The sequence below is a fragment of the Choloepus didactylus genome, chromosome 3 (genome assembly GCF_015220235.1).
Source record: "Choloepus didactylus isolate mChoDid1 chromosome 3, mChoDid1.pri, whole genome shotgun sequence".
NCBI classification, from domain to species: domain Eukaryota; kingdom Metazoa; phylum Chordata; class Mammalia; order Pilosa; family Megalonychidae; genus Choloepus; species Choloepus didactylus.
Genome location: NC_051309.1, coordinates 83,734,463 through 83,752,223, shown reverse-complemented (window position 1 = coordinate 83,752,223; position 17,761 = coordinate 83,734,463). Strand labels below are relative to the sequence as shown.

Sequence of the window (17,761 nt, the reverse complement as noted above, 5' to 3'; positions counted from 1 at the left end):
CAGTGTCATTTTCTACAATTCTCCTCCTTGTGCTTGAAACTGCAGGAATACCAAACACATTCTACTTTTCCAAATATACCATGCCTTTGCACATGCTATTTCCTCAGCCTCGAATGCCCTTTGTCACCTTCATTTGGTGAATTCCCATTAATCCTTCAAAAGCCTCATCATGTAAAGTTTTCCCTCTGCAAATCTTTCCTCACAGCCCCCTCCCCAGCCAGAGCCATACTCCTTTGGGCTGCTTCTGTACCTTGTGCTGCCTGCCATTGCAGTACGTATCAGGCTTTTTTAATTACTTGTTCAGACGCCAGTCTCCCCTACTTGATCTATGCATTCCATAAAACACGGTCTATCTCTTTTTCATCTTTCTATCTCCAAAGCCTGGCACACACATGCTATAAAAGCAAGAGGGGGAAAGTGAAGAAAATTGAACATTACCAGAAGGCATGTATTTTAAAGCTTATGTCAGCACTCTAGGGACTACATTAGTTTTAATATAGATCCCACATGTTTTATTCACTTAATGCAAGGGGATCCCAATTTCATAAATGGTTAACATGCTCAAAAGATGTCCAGGCAGATTCATGCTCATTTATTTCTTTAATTAGAACTCTTTGCCTTGAGGCCTTTGGCTCATCTTAGCAACCACTAAATAGATCTAAGTAACCACGATATACTTTATTTCTTCCCATTCACGTAAAGCAAGCTAATTAATTGTCCAAAATAACTGGTGAATTTATTATTATTTTTTAATGATACTGACCCTGCATCTATTTTGTGCAAGTTTGCCCTGTGCAGTAACTCTCAACCTGAGGAGGCAAAACTATGTTCAAGCCCGAAAAAAGAAGGCTAAGAAATATTCAGTTGCTGAAATTTCCCTGATGTTTACCTGAACAAAGCACAATGACCACTATAAGTAGAATGGAAAGGCAGTTTATGCAAAGTTGGGGAGCAGGAGTTTTATTTATTACCTCTGCATTCTTTTTTGAAGCATAGTATCTCTTCTGAGATAATAAATTAAAAGAAGCGTAAATAAAATTCATCATTGAGTACATGGTTCAGTTTTAAAATAAAACTTGTAATTTCTGCAAAATTACATCATCTTGAACCCTCTTGCTAAACTGTATGGGAATTGCAAGTATCCAACATTAATTTGCCACAGAATTGGGGCAATCAAGAAGTCAATCTAACCATCCTGACCATGTTCATATCCAATGGTTTAAATGGTGCCAAATGGTTTAAATGGTGATTGAACTGTATCATTAATTGAGATGACCTCACCTGGAATTAAATTGTAAAAGCCTTATTGTGATGCAAAGAACAAGGATCTGGGCTTCATAAGAAGGAAACAGATAATTCCTGAGCAATTATTTCCCATATTAGAGCCCAGGCTTCCCCCTTGCTAAATTACTCTTTAGTTAGTTCCTTCTGAGCCTCACTTTCTTCCCCTACAAAATGGGAGTAAACGTATGTAAACTCGCAGGATTTCCAATAAAATTCTTGTTTGTAAGGAATTTCAAAACTATAAAGCATTATATACATACATAAAAGACTGTAAGAACCTATGCCAAAAGATTAAAAGTAGTTATCACCAGATGGAAGGGTTATAGGTTGGGTTGCCAGATAAAATACAGGACATTCAGTTAAATTTAAATTTCAGAGAAACAATGAATATTTTAGTACATTCTCATGCAATATTTAGCATATATTTATACTAAAAATTATTCTTATTTTTATTTGCTAAATCTGGGAAACATAGTAATAGGTATTTTTTAAAATTCTTCTTTATCTCCTAATTTGTATTTTGTCAAGTTTCATATTACATATAACTTATAAATGAGAAAAAATAAAAATTGGGATTTTTTTTTAAACTGCTTTAGATAGAAATATATCAGGGCAAATGTGATATGCTTATCTTCTTTAATTTGAGGCCAGATACTCTAAGGATTTGCCTACTCAAAGTACAGTCCATGAACCAGCAGTATCAACCTTACCTGGGAGCCTGCTATAAATGCACAAACTCAGACCCCCACCCCAGACCTACTAAATCTGAACCAGGAAATTCCCCGGAGATCCCTATGAGAAGCTCTGCTCCAGAAAGACCTCAACTAAAATTTAAGTCTTCAAGATAGTTGAAGAAAAAAAAAATCCTTCATAGGCATATCAGTGAGAGAGGTCTCCAAGGGACAAAGAGTTCCTCGTCCTTTGTCTTGTCTAGCCAGCCCTGGGCTGACATACACGGCCACACAGGCTGGCACTAACTGACTCATAGATTACTATGAGAATGGTCCCTGGAGCTGTGTGGTATGGTGGCCCTTACCCAACTCTGCCCTGGAGGTCCAAAAGACTCATACCATAGCATAGAGGCACAGAAAACTAGTGGAGGAAGACAGATGCAAAAATAAGGGGCAATTTTTGATGTTGTTTTGGAGACCTTGGGTTTTTATTATTTTGTTTGTAAATCATTTTGTTGTATTTGGGGAAGTAGAGGGGAAGGGTGTTTCTTGGTTTTTATTTTTGAAACTTGAATGTCAGTGCCAGTGAACAATCAGTTAAACATGCGGCAATCAATTCTGGAACTCTGGATCAAATTATCAAAAACCTTCTTTTAGCTAATCCTAAATGTTAATATTTAATAGACATGCACAATTTTGAAAATGCCTCCTGGTTATTATTTACAGTTAATAACATATTGTCCTTTGTGTAGCAATTCTAGCCACATTTTGGAACCACTGGGAGCAGGTGAAAAAGAAACATGTTAAAGCTTTGTATTTCGAAATGTCCAAGTTCAATTTTGAGACTGAGACAAAAGAGCAGGTCCTGCACATGCAAGTGGCTGTAACCATCTCATGGAGTTCCACTTTGGAGCCCACCTCAGCCCCTCTGCTTTCTCTCCCCCTACCATGCTATAGGTTGGAGCACGGACAAGCTATCCAATATTATGCTATGGGCTTTGTTGCTGCTGTTGTCATTTATTTTTCTATCACCTGCTGCTTTCACTCAAATATAACTTCACCGAGAGCAAGGAATTTTCATTTGACACATTCATTACTGTATCCCCATTGCTGAGACAATGTCTAGCACACAGGAGACACTCAAACATTTGTGGAAGGAATGAATAAAAACAGATTGTCCTTTGACTACCAACAACAAATGTTTTCTTTGCACACTGTTAATTCATACATATTTTTGTCCTTCATCATGGACTAGGATTTTAGTCAAATATCTTGACTATTGTGGCTTCATCTTCCAGTAGATAATTGCTGGATATGTCATATAGCTCAGAGAAGAAACTTCGATGATAACTATGAAACCACTTCATCCTCTAAGTAAATTGCTTTTCCTATAATGCATCTGCTTCTCAGTTTCCTTGGCTGCAATAATATTCTAATCACTGTGTGCTGCAGTCATGGAGAAATGAAAAGGGAAAGTTGAAGAAAATAGTTGTTACTCTCTTCCCTATAGAAAAGCGCTTGGGATCAAAGGTGCTATAAAATAAACTCTCAATGGCACAAAAACTCTCTGACCTTTAAAAAATGTTCTGCAGACAGACAAAGGTATTTCTGGGAATGTAGGGGAAGGAAAGCCCAATGCAATCTCATAGGATTCCCAGGCCTGATTTTATAGACAACACCTTGGCAGAATTGAAAATGGAACAGATTGTGGATGGCAGAAAGGTTTCCAGAGATACGGGATGAGTGACAGGAAATACATCAATCAACACACTTAATACTCGGGTGAGGTTGGAAACAATTGGTGGTTGTGCTCAATTTCCCAGTGGAATTTGGGGCAACTCAATTAACCTCTTTCTGCCACATTCTCATCACTTATAAATTGAGTACAACAACCTACCTAGCAGAGACCGCATAGGGATTTGCTAATAAATGTGAGTAGACAGCTATATACGTGATGCCTAATGTTATGTTAACCAGCGTAAAATCATGGGGCTACAAGGGACTCAAGAGGCCAATCTAGTTCTTTTACAAAGGGCCACAATTAAATCATTCCAGAGGGATTAGAATCTAATCCTTTTTAAAAGGTATCCATATAAAGTGATTCCCAGGAAATATCCCTTTGTCACAGGACGCTTCCTTAAATTTAAGATGTCCCAATCCTGCAGCTTTGTATGCTGTGCTTTTCCTCTCTGTGTGTGGAAAGGAGACTAGCAGCTGTACTACCTCTTAATAGGTGGCTGTACCCCTTCAGAGACTGTAAGACAGTAGTGTAACGGATGAGAGCATGGATTCTGGAGTCAAGCCAACTTAGGCTCCTACTAGACTTGACTCCTTGCTGGCTACATGACATTGAGCAAATTACAGATTTAACCTCCACAAGACTCAGTTTCTTCTCCTGTAAAATAGTTGTCCCAGTGATCCTATAAGGCTATTATAAGGACTAAATGAGAAAAAGAAGTAAGGAACTTCTCACAGTGCCTGGTTCATGGTGGATCCTAAACAAATGCAACATTATTTACTGGATTGAATAACTCCAGTCCCTCTAAATTTAATTTTCAGTTCTAATTTTTACAATGTTGATTTTTTTTCTCTTTTTCCTACCTAATCCAAATTTCCTATTTTCAGTTTTAATATAGCAAATAGAGCTCAAAATTGTAGGAAGAGACTAACCATGCTGCGTACTCTGGCAAGATTACTATTTTATTTCTCCTGGGATCACTGAGCCATGAGGAAAACCAGTCATTAGATGTGGTAGATTTAACTATGCACCCCAACAAAGACATGTTCTTAATCTTAATCCATGTCCCTGTGAGTGTGACCTCATTTGTAAATAGAAAACTTTGAAAAAGTATTTTCAGTTAAGGCGTGGACTCATTTGTGAATGGGATCTTCTAAGATCCTATTTAGGTATGACCCAATGGAATCAGGGTGAGCCTTAACCTGTGTTGGTGGCCTTATAAAAAGAAATGAAAGAAGGCCACAGGAAGTAACCAGAAGTCAGGAGAAACTAGAAGAGCAGACACAAAGAGGGAGATCACCGTGTGACAGGAGGCAGAGATGCAGGCCAAGGAACCCCAAGAATTACGGTAAGCCAGCACCCAAGATGCTACAGACTTTGGGAAGAAAACTTGGCTTTGCCAAAACCCTGATTTTGGACTTAGACCCTTCAAAATGATGAGCTAATAAATGCTTGTTATTTAAGCCAACTCACTGTGAAGTATTTGTCATAGCAGCTTTGGTACACTAAGACATCAAACCACAGTGAAGAATTGGCTATGGGCTTCTCTAGCTTCTCTAGTTTCAACCTATGTTCCATGGAAGCCAAGGGTCTCACATAGTATCCCTCTGAATTCTTTGAAAGACCAAAGTTCTTGGAGGTTTAATGCCTCTATGGTTTCCACTAATACCTCTGGGCACACAGTACAAGCAGGGTAAATTTTGAAGACACATTTCTCAGATTATGTTTCACTAAAGCTAGGCACTTTAATGATTTGCCTTAGTGGATTAAGGAATGGAAAAAAGCAGAAATGACTTGAAGAAGCTTGTCTGTTAAACTTAAACCCATGGATGATATTTAAGAACCAATTTGACAGAGAAGAGAGACATCACCTCCCCACACCCAGGGTCTGTGGGTCCTTAGGCAGGGAGACACATCGACTTCTTTGGCAGCACCTCAGAAACAGTCAGTGTGAGCTCTGTGGTGTGTGCCTTGGGAAGGCATTGGAACTCTTAGCATCAGCAAAAATTCCATATTCCACAAGTGGTATGGAAACAGAGCTACCAAGAGTTTGGGTGATATGTTCATGGGTGGCAATAAGGATGAATGGAGGGTAGTAACCCTTCTCCCAATTTCTAAAACTCTTGAAGTGTGGTGTTTCCAAGGGAGCAGGTAGGTATCCCAATAATGTTCTGGAAAACCTTAGTTTATACACTAAGATTTATGTCCATTATGAATGGGGGATTTATGATTTGCCAAGCATTTTCATACCCCTAACCTCCTTTGATCCCAGCAATAATCCTGTGAATTTTGATGTTTTGGATGTAAAGGCTCAGACAGGTTAAGGGTCTTGCCTGGGGCCCGTGAATGCCAATTCTGCTTACTTCCTACTATACCATATGAGGTGGTTTGGAGCTATGTACCCCAGAAAAATATGTTCTTAAACTTAATCCATTACTGTGGGTATGAACCCATTGTAAATAGGACCTTTCGTTGAGGTTACTTCAGTTAAGGTGTGGCCCACTGGAATCAGGATGGGTCTTAATCCTATTATTGGAGACCTTTATAAACAGAACAAAATTCAGACAGATAGAGAAAAAGACAAGATAAGAAGCTGGAAGTCAATGGAAGCAACAGAAGCCAGGAGAGGCTGCCACGTGCATTACCATGTGATAGAAAAGCCAAGGGCCAAGGATCAACGGCAGCCACTCAGAATGCCATAGTCTTCTAGGAGAAAGCATCTCCTCAATGACACCTTTATTTTGGACTTCTCCTAACCTCAAACCATGAGTCAATAAATTCCTGTTGTTTAAGCCAATGCTTTGCATGGTATTTGTTTTAGCAGCTGGAAACTAAAACAGTTTTTGGTACCAGAAAGTGGGATGCTGCTATTACAAATACCCAAAATGTGGATACAGTTTTGGAATTGGGTAAAGGATTGAGGCTGAAAGAACTGTGAGGGGCTTAATAGAAAAATCAGAGATTACTTTAAAGAGACTGTTAGTAGAAATATGGATTCTAAAGGTACTTCTGATGAGGCCTTAGAAGGAAATGATGAATGTGTTATTGGAAATTGGAAGAAAGGCAATCTTTTTAATAAAGTGATAGAGAACTTGGCTAAATTTTATTATGATGTTAGATTGAAATTGGAACTTGTCAGTGATGAACTTGGATATTTAGCTGAGGAAATTTCCAAGCTAAATGAGAAAGGTACAGCTGGCTTCTCCTTACAGCTTATAGTAAAATGTGAGAGGAAAGGGATAAACAGAACTGAATTCTAAAGCATGAAGAAACTAGAAACTGATGGCTTGGAAAATTCTGAGCCTATCCAGATAGTGTGCTCTGAGACCAGGTCCAGAAAAGATTCTATCAGGGATGTCCCTGAGCTTCTGAAGAGTGAGTCCCTGGAAAAACAGGGCTCCATGTCAGGGTTTAGCTGAATATGCAATCAGTCAGCCATTTCAGGGGAAGTCAGGATTGGAAATGCAATTATCACAAAAGGATCTGTGGAAAGTCCTTTTTTTATGCATGTCTTTATTTTATTACTCATCTACCCATATACTGGATGAAGGGAATGTCAGTCACAAGGTTTTTACAATCACATGGTCACATAGTAAAAGCTATATAGTTATATAATCATTACCAAGGATCAAGTCTACTGGATTACAGTTCGACAACTTCAGGTATTTCCTTCTGGCTATTCTGATACACTAAAACTAAAAAGACATATCTGTATAATGAGTCAGTAGTCATAATCATTTGTCAAATCCTAATTTGTCAGTTATACCTCTTCCCTCTCATTTGACCATTCAATATTCAGGGATATCTTAGCAATGACCATTTTGGGTTCTTCATGTTGGAAAGGGGTGTCAACCTTATGGGGTAGAGGAATGGAACTGGTTGATGTCTTGGAGAGACTGATACCTCTGGGTTTCAGGGCTTCTCTGGCACAGGAAAAATCTGGAGGCCTTATATTTCTGAAAAAAAATACACTTTATAGTCTTAGATAGAACCCAGGGTATTCTTTAGAGATTTTAGGAATACTTTTGGTTCGATGGAAAGTCCTTCTGTGTGATGATTTTGACCCCTGTAAACTGCATACAAAGCTGACAAGGTTTGTGCAAAATTTGTATGAGCAGAACCAATGCCAGCCTGGACTGAAAGAGACAGAAAAGGGATGAACTGAAGGAAGAATGACTTCAAGGGCAGAACCATGGAGTCTAAGACCTGGATCAAAGAGATCTCCTTGGGCCAAAAGAGCAGGCCTAACCACATGTGTGGAAAGGGCAGCTTCACCCCTGCATTTGGAGGAGGCAGGCCATCCTGTCAGGAAAGTCAAAAACACCCACGAAGTAGCCTTTGCCCCACACCTTACCTCCCCCCACCTCCTTCTCTGGAGAAGTCACAAACACAGGTTAAGCAGCCGTCCTCTAGCCTTTCTGCTTCCCCCACCTCCTTTTCTACTGTGTGCTCTTCACAAACTGAGGGAGATGTTAAGCCTAATAAAAAGCCCAGGTCAGACCTTAAACCCAGAAACCAGGAACAAGCAGCCCCTTATCAGAATAAGAATTCTCAGTGGCAGGGACCCTCTCCTTGGGGTGGGTCAAAAACCACATTCAAACAGTGTAGATTTGTGTCTCTTCTCCCATGTGAAGTGGGGCATGCAGAACTGCTGTCCATCGACCCCTACCCTGGAGCAGTTTCCAGCCACCCCCAGAGATCAGCCATGATGGGACTCCTTCCTCTGCTCTTTTGGATTCTTTGTGCTGAGTATGTGATGAAGAAATTATTTGCCCTTTCTGGACTCTATTCTGTGTAAGTAATAATGGGATCATTTGCCGAAAGCTTCAGTTGTGCCCTGAACCTGTTTTCCTATGGCTTACCACTGTAGCAACTTGCTCCACACAACTCCCCCAGCAATTAGAGGGCACGGGCTTTGCATCCCATTTTTCAGGAAGAGTGTTGCCATCCTAATGCTCAGAGAAGGTAGGGTCTTCCCCCAGTGTTTGGGGAGAGCATGGACACTGTGCAAGCATTTGGAAGGGGTGCGGCTACTGCTCCATCAGGCTCAGAGGACAAAACATTGATCCATAAATGACTCTGACCTGGAAATCTAATGAAGTTTGCCCTGCTGGGTTTTGAAATTGAGAACTATGACCTCTGTTTCCCTTCCAATGTCTTGCTACTGGAATAGGAATGTCTTTCCTATGTCTGTCCCTTGCTTGTAGATTGGAAGCAGAACATTTGTTTTCTAGGTCTTACAGTCAGAGGGAATTGTGGCCCAGGACAGACCACACTTACAGCCCATTTTGATGAGACTTTGTGCTTAGCATTGCTACCAAAATGACTTAAGGCTTCCGAGATGTTGTGACAGAATGAATTTATTTTGCATGTGGGAAGAACATGTCTTTCAAGCCACTTGGTGGCTTGGAACTATGCACCCAAGAAAATCATGTTCTTAAACTTAATGCATCCCTGGGGGTGTGAACCCTTATAACTAGAACTTTTTGATGAGGTTACTTCCAGGAAATTGTGGCCCATTGGAATCAGGATGGGTCTTAATCCTATTACTGGAGTCCTTTAAAAAAATAATGAAATTCAGACACAGAGAAAGAAAGCCACAGGGAGAAGCTGGGAGTCATGGAACCCAGTAAAGCCAGGAGAGGCTGCCATGTGTATAGTCAAGTGACAAAAAAGTCAAGGACCAAGGATCATTGACAGCCAGCCCCAGAAAGCCACAGACTTCTGGGAAAAAGCACCACCTTGATGACCCCTTGATTTTGGACTTCTAGTCTCAAAACGGTGAGCCAATAAATTCCCACTTTTTAAGCCAACACATTGCATGGTATTTGTTTTAGCAGCCAGGAAACAAAGACGCCATGTTACTCCCTATGTCTGAAATTTTTTAACCTACTTTTGAAATCCAGCATTTCTAAGTGAAGGTGTATTATAATGTGAAATTGAAGCCACTTTAATAAATAGAACTGTAGGATACAAATTGAAACTGCATTATAATTACAGCTACATTGCAAAAATAAATATCCAAAACCATGCATAGGAAAAAAGACTCAGATACATAGAAAAATAGTAGCAGTATTGGTGGGTGTTAGGGAGATTTTTTTTTACATTCAATATTTCCTTTAATGAATATATGTTATGTTTTACAATGAAAAATATGAGATTAATGAATAATTTTTTTAGTAGCATGAGAGTCAAACAATTCACCCAACAGCACAGCAGTTTCTTATAGCTGCAGAGAGGGGCTTCTCCTACCTTCCAGGAAACATATTCCTGCCCCTTCATTTCCTCAACCACTCATATTTGACTATGGTAACAGAGTCAAATTATTCAAGATGATATCAATTCTCTGTATGTGATATGCCAAGTCAATGGCAGGAATCACTTCTAAATTTTGACAGAAGTCTGGATTTCACCCTGAAGGGACCAATTCGTATTTGGAATAGCAAACTAGAAGAAATAACAAACTGGATTCTATAACAAACTCTGGCTATTTCCTAGCTACTCATACTGATCTTTGAAAGAAATCTTGTCTAGAACTTCTGAGAATGTAACTTTGAGGAGCAGGTGGGTGTGAAAAGCACCAACTCTTTAAGATCACCTATTACTCACAAAGGGAGAGAGCACATCAGTGGGATCCACTCTTTTATATGTCCGTCTTCTGCTTCTTCCACATGCATCCTAGAGCCATTTTTATGTGAAAACAGAAGTTCTCCTTGGTCTTGGTCCCACCTCACAGAACCCAAGAGATAAGCTCAAAAGCTACTTAATGGTTTCTCAAATCATTGTACTCACCTTCACACAGCCCAGTGTTCTCCAAGTAAAATTGGGCTCTACACTGGGATAGACACTTGCCAAAGAGGACATTTGCCCCAGACAGCTGCAGTCCTTCTTCTGGCTTCTTGCACTGGGTGCAGTGAAAGGGCTCTGGACCCACACAAGCCAGGCAAGAGGAATGACAGGCTGCAAAGAGGAATAAAGCTCAGAAAGCAATCATAAGGATCATATAGATGTTGCAACCAAGGAGAGTCCCACATTAAATCAAAACCACTTATGAAAGTTCACCAGATACAGTCTTTCAGGATATTTTTTTTCTAGGGGTTCCACACAATGCACAAGGGTGATAATAGTAATATGTGTGAGAGGCAAAATGGAAGTGGATGTTAACTAGTCACATCTCTCAGGTCCTATAAAGGCTGTCAGCAAACTGGACAATACTGGCCAGAGAAACACATCCACTGAATGACAATTTAATGTTATACTCTTGATTTTTATTGAGGATTTTAAGAAGACTTCCAAACGAAAGCCATTACCGTATCATTTGCAAAAAGGGTTGTTGTGTTATTGTCCATTATGCCATCCATCACCCATTATATAGGGAAGCAGGCAATGAATTCCTCTTAGAATTCAGGTGAGGAAAGACTGCTTTTCCGTACAAGGAGGAGGTCTCCTTTGAACAGCAATACAAATCTCACAATCCTTCATAGTTTCTTGTTTTTCCATGCTACTGGTGAAAATCAGAGCCAACTGTACTGTTGAACTATCTCATGCCCACATTTTGATATAATTAACTCTCTTTCTCTTTAAAGGTTCTCTAAATCTTATTTTTAAAATATTTATTGCACCTGCCCTGTTTTAATACAATTTTCTTGTAATGACTCTTAAATTCTCTTCTAAGGTGCTCAACATATAAATAAATATAATTTCACTTAATTAAAGTGTTTCCCCATATGTTGTAGTTCCAAAAGCTCAAATGATACTGCCCTCCCAATGAGCCCAAAGCCTTTTTTGTCAAATAGCTATTTAGAATTTTCCATTCTACTCAGCCAGACTGTGCAGCAGTGTCATTAACAAAAAGAAGTTCTTCAGGGAAAAACAAAATGCAGACTAAGAAAAGCATTAGCAATGCTAGGAGAGGGAGAAAAGGGAGAAATAAGAGATTTGTTTGTTTAACTGTATGATAAAGGAAATGACTTTCCCTTCAAGTATGGCTGGAAAAAATCACGAACTTTTGGGTATCTTCACAAAGATTCAAATGTGATCTTTCAGATTATCCCTTTGTAAAAACAATTATAATGAAAAAGTGTCAATAATGAATACATGGCCATATGAGATACAATGGAGGGAAAGTTGTACTGAAACTTCACTGGAAAAAAGTTAAATCTATATTTCTGGGATGGGAAAGTCTCTAAAGAATGACAATGACAACAAGGATACCTCTGCAGACCCCATTGTCAGGGTAGAAGTCCTCTCCACAGCTGGGCAGACAGTGGCCTTGGCGCAGTGCATAGGGCTGGATGCAGGCTGTGCAGTGAGAGGCCGAGGGTCCAGAGCAGCTGGCACACGAGTTGTGACACACTGAGGAAGAAAAGGAGAGGGAAACACAAAGGGACCAAGGTGACTAAAGAACCCACTTCATGGCTTCTGTACTGGGAATCCCCTCTCCTCAGGCACCCTCAGCAGCCTTTCAGATGCTACACCAAACCAAGGACAGCAAATGTGTTAGAGGATGGATATAGTGCCAGCACTGCCACATTGCCTCTTTGCCCATATGTTATCCATATTACATCTATTACTTATTAGCTACCATTTACTAAGTGTCTGCATTAAATGTCTTAAACATATCACTTTTGGTCCTCAGAATAACATGATGAGATAGGTATTCTTGGGAGGTTAAAAAATTTGCCCAAGATCACAGAGCTCATTAGTTAAAAGTCTGGGATGTAGCCTAGGTCTGTCTGGACCTAAAACCTATACTGCCCAAACAGGAAAGAGTGTAAAGTTCATGGGTCTGGTTGTTGAGAGCACCGGAAGATTGTCCAATTTGTCCACTAATGCATCTATACTCTTAGTCATACCTGGGTCTCTCCAAACCTAGTTTCCTTGGCAAATGCAAAATGAGAGGATGGATTAAATTACTGTTTATGATACTTCCAGATTTAATATTTTAGAATTCTAGGTAAGAATTACTTTAAAGAACCTAACCATCACATATGACAATGTTGGGAACCTAGCTCCCCAGCTTTAGATTCCAGTGGTGATAGTAGGACATTTCTGACTCTAAGAGACAGATGGTGGTACCCATGGCCTAGGCTGGACCTGGGGCAAGACTATAGATACAAGTGAGGTATGGGAAGAGGACTCTGGGAGGACAATGGTCAGGAGTTGGAAGGGTGGGGTGTGGAGACAGGATGAGCCTTGGGGGCACGGTGCTGGGGAAGTGGGTGACAATGGATGAGTAAAGGGTTTGGCAGATGATAAGGAGAGATGGAAGCACAGAGCTAAATATCTTGCTACTAAAAGATACCAAGAAAAAATGGGAATATGTGTGTGTGCTTCGGAGAGGAGGAACAATTGAGGATTTTCAGGCAGTAATAAGTTCTCAGAGTTAGGAAAGACACAAGTCAGGCATATATAAGTTGGAACCTATAAAGTCTCAAATTGGAATGTTTAATATTTTAGGATGCATATGTCTGAAGGAAACAATACATAAAAAGTATATAAAAACAAGTTTTCAATTGATATAGACTTTAGCTTTATCAGCTATCAACCTTTGTTGACCTTTTTTGTTTTTGGGGTGTGTTGTAGTTGCCAATATGTGTTTATAAATACTATCTAAGGAATGATTCTGTCACACCTACAATCTATGTTAGTGAGAGTTTACAAATACCCAACAACTGATCCTAAATATGTTCCTGGCAATTCAAAAGGACCAATAATCTCTTCATTTAATCACTCTAGTCCCCAAGGATCCACCCATACCTCCCATTCCCATATTGAATACACATAGTTCTATAATGAAAAAATGATTCCTTTTAATATAACATTTTCCCACCACACATACAAATTCCCAAATGAACAGACTAATCAGAACCTTATGCAATGTGTCACCAAATATGGTCAATCATGGATTGAATACTTTTTGATGGTGATGATGATGATGACATCAACGACCCATCTCTTACCTTTGCATGTGCCAGTTGCATCAGGGTAGTATCCAGTAGGGCATTCAGAAATGCATTTCCCATCATACAACACTGTATTCTCCATACAGGTAAGACATCTGGGATCATTGGGACCACAGCTCTTACAGGATTGGTCACAAGCTAAGGGTGAGGAAAATCCATCAAAGACTAGTGAGTGAAAGGAGCAGTGAAGTCTAGTCTGTAGAACATCCACAGTGGGTATCAACATGGCAATCTCATTCTCTGGCTGCTCAGCTGAGTCGTTTCCTTGATTCCAGCATTTCAAAAGACTCTATTCATTCGGTTTTCACAGTTGAAAGAGACCTAAAGAATTATTCATTGAACTAAGCATAACAAAGACTCTAAGGCCAACCCAGTAGTATAACCAATTTAATATGGATTTATTGTTAAAAAAGGCTTCAGAGGTAGGGTTGCCAGAATTAGCAAATAAAAATACAAGATGCCTAATTAAACTTACATTTCAGATAAATAACGAACAGTTTTTTAGTATAAGTATTTTTAGTACCAGTCCGAAATATTTCATCCTTTATTTTTTCTGGCAACCCTACTTGAAGAAACAATGCAGGAAAATCAGGGTTCCACTTAGCAAGGTCATGCTACTAAAATTATGTTGAAATTTTTGAGCTTCACACAATCTTCTAGGGATCTACTCATTCACTCATTCATTCATTTACCCCACAAAACATATTTATCAAGCTATGTGTTTGGTACCACGGCAGGTGAAAAAGACACACACCCACAAAACAAAGCAACAGGGTGTCTGCTTTAAATAACTTATTAGTCTAATAGAGAGAGACAGATATGTGCAATATTAGAAATAATAAAGATATCACTCAGATAAGTCTGTATAGGCACAATGAAAATTCCCCAAAAAATGTGTGGGGTAGGAGGCCAGAAAGGTCAAGAAAGGAAGTGACCCTTGAGCAGTCTTGAAAGGTAAGCAGGAGCATGCCAAGTCAGCAAGATGAGGAATGGTACTGCAAGCTGAAGCAGCAACACAGGTAAGACCCAGAGACTGGAAAGAACCTGGGTGTCCAGAGAGCCAGCAGTTCCACTGGGCTGGAGAGATGGAAGGGGCCAGGTCATGGAAAGCCTTGTCTGCCATACTATGTTGTCTAGATTATTATCCTACGGTAGGCACTTGGAAGTTTCTACAAAGTTTTAAGCACAGTAAAAACATGTCTACAATCGTGTATAAGAAAGACCACTTGATTTTTTTTTTAATATTCCTTTTATTGAGATATATTCACAAACCATGCAGTCATACAAAACAAATCGTACATTTGATTGCTAACAGTACCATTACACAGTTGTGCATTCATCACCAAAATCAATCCCTGACACCTTCATTACCACATACACAAAAACAACAAGAATAACAAAGCGAAAAAGAGCAATCAAAGCAAAAAAGAACACTGGGTGCCTTTGTTTGTTTGTTTGTTTCCTTCCCCCATTTTTCTATTCATCCATCCACAAACTATATACAAAGGGGACTGTGGTCCTTATGGCAAGAAAGACCACTTTAGCTTCAGTTTGTGAGGTAGTTTGGAGGGATGAGGCCTCCTTATCCAAGAGTAGAAGAAAGGAGGATAGGGTGAGTACAGCTGAAGGTAAGTTTATGAATCTATCTACATTCATTGGCTAAATTTCTAAAACAAACATACAAACCTTCTTCTCACTGTCAGAGAATCAACCCTTCATGAAAAGAAAATTCTGCAGAGATTTATTCTTTCTGTCCCTTAACACACTTATAACCATGCTAACCTTCTGAAAAATATTTCAAGAAATTTAGAAAAAGAGGTGTTACGTGATGAAGTCATATTTTCCGTTTGCACCCCAGAAGATTCAGCATCTATCTAAAAAAAAATGTGCAAGGTAAGATAATATTAGGTAAATAGGCAAAGATAATGATCTTAAAAATCAGGGAAAAGGAAAATCACCCCTATTGATCCATGACTGAAACAAAGAAGCAAAAATGAATCTGAAAATGGTAATTCTCTCCCACACCATATAAAAATTAGAAATTTCAAAAAATTCTAGAAATGACATTTCAATAGAACTGAAAACTGCAAGTTAAGAGATTTTTCAGAAACAAAGAATTTCAGAAATCAAAAAACATTTAGAACAAACTGAAAATAAAAATATTGCAGATCAAACATTTTAACATACAGCTAAAGTAATACGTAAAGAGTATTTGTAAATTTAAATAAAATTATTAGGAAGATGTCATTTCTCCCCAAACTAATCTATACACTTTGATGCAATATCAATAAAAGTTTCAGTTGAATTATATTTAAGGAATTCAATAAACTTACTATAGTAAGTCTGCGAACAGCTAAGTCAGCTTTGAAAATGAAGAGAGGGGAGATTTTCCTTGTCAGATATTGAGACACACTACAAAGCAAAAAAAATTAATGAACAGAATAAAACAATGTAAGAACAGAAATTCAAACTACTGGAATAGAATATAGAGTTCAAAGAAATCCTATGTACATATGGGAATTTAATATACAATAAAGATGATTCCACAAATCAATAAAGGAAGATAGACTGAATTAGTATTTGATGGTGGAAACACCAGCTCACAAATGGAGAAAAATAAAACTAGACCCCTACTTAAACTCATACACGTAGGCAGACTCCAGATGGATCAAGTTGAGATGAAATCACCAAATTAATAAAACAAAATGTAGAAGAACTTCTTTGTGAATTTGAGGCAGAGTAGAACTTATTAAGAAAAAATTCAAAATCAAAGCCTTAAAGCAAAAAATAACAAAGTAAGGATTTCTGTTCAACAAAGGCATCATATTCAAAGATAAAGGCAAAGGAATGGGAAAATATTTATATTTTTAAAACTGACAAGGGTTAATATCTGTAACATACAAGGAACGCCAAAAAATCACAATAAAAAGGCAGCAAGCCCAATAAAACAGTGGGGGAAGCACATTAAAAAGCAATTTATAAAAGAGGAAACTCAAAAGTCCAACAGGAAGAGATGATTAAGCTCATTAGTAATCAGAAACATGTAAATTGAAATGAAGGATCACCTTGTACTTATTTACCAGAAAAAATCAGAAGCTGGATAACCCCAAATGGTGGCAAGAATGGGGAAATGAAAGAACCCTCATGTTGCCAACCTGGCACTACTTAGTTAAATAAAGACTATGCAGAGCCTAGAAACCAACAATTCTGCCCCAGGATATAAATTCCAGGGATCCTCCACACTGGTCCATAATGGGACATGTTCAAGGCTTCTTCCCTTTTGCTTTTTAGTGACAGCACCTGGCTGCAGTCAATCTTGTGGTGGTCCCTGGGAAAGTGGATGAATAAACTGTGGGGATGCTGACAGTACAGGATAGCAATAGATTAGATGATACAGCAACATGGGAGAACCCTAAAAACATAGTGCTGAGTGAAAGAAAAAAGTAGGGTACAACATGAACTCTCAGCATTATCATTTAATAAAATTAAAAATGCATGCATGCAAAACAACAATGCGGATACAAGAAGTTAATAATAGAGTGGTATATGGGAAAAAATGCACTTACCACAAACTATGTTCTATAGTTAACAGTAATGTTTTAGCATTTTTTTATCAACAGTAACAAATGTATTGCACCAATGCTAACGGTCAATAATAGGGGGGATTAGGATATGGGATATGGTTTTGTTTTTTTTTAAATTTCTTTTGAGCAATGAAAATGTTCTAAAATTGATTGTGGTGAGGAATGCATTACTTGTACAGTTTGGGTGGATTGTATATGTGACTACATTGCAATAACACCACTGAGAAGTAAAGTAAATAAATAAATAAAAGCAACAAAACAAAGCAAAACAAAAATAATGCCCAGATTGCATGAGTTCTTAGAAACAAAAAGAAGAAAATTTTAAATGGCTGTGTGGCCCAGGTATGCAAATGAGGATAAAAGGAAAGAAAAAAAGGAGAGAGGAAAAAGAGAAAGGAAAGAGGAGGAAGGGAGGGAGAGCACGGCCAACAGAAATCTCTGAACTTGCTTTGATTTATTATGTTAGCTAGGATCAGAAAAGCCTTTCATATTAGCACATGTACTTAAGAGACTAAAGAA

The 17,761-nt window shown here is 38.7% G+C and overlaps 1 protein-coding gene across 7 annotated transcripts in view; it reads right to left on the bottom strand.

The window, feature by feature from the left end:
• The window catches only part of FRAS1 (Fraser extracellular matrix complex subunit 1), a 474,784-nt gene that overhangs the window by 202,827 nt on the left and 254,196 nt on the right, over window positions 1–17,761 (bottom strand). For 6 of the 7 annotated variants that reach the window (XR_005215891.1, XM_037830061.1, XM_037830063.1 and 3 more), the window contains 3 exons: window positions 13,656–13,796; window positions 11,908–12,048; window positions 10,486–10,653 (listed from right to left, as the gene is read on the bottom strand). The exons of the other annotated variant lie outside the window; for it this stretch is intronic. Coding sequence is in view for 5 of the 6 variants with exons in the window: in XM_037830061.1 (XP_037685989.1) it covers window positions 10,486–10,653; window positions 11,908–12,048; window positions 13,656–13,796 (450 nt within the window). In the remaining variant the exon portion in view is untranslated. The remainder of the gene's footprint in view (window positions 1–10,485; window positions 10,654–11,907; window positions 12,049–13,655; window positions 13,797–17,761) is intronic. 7 annotated transcript variants of the gene reach the window in all.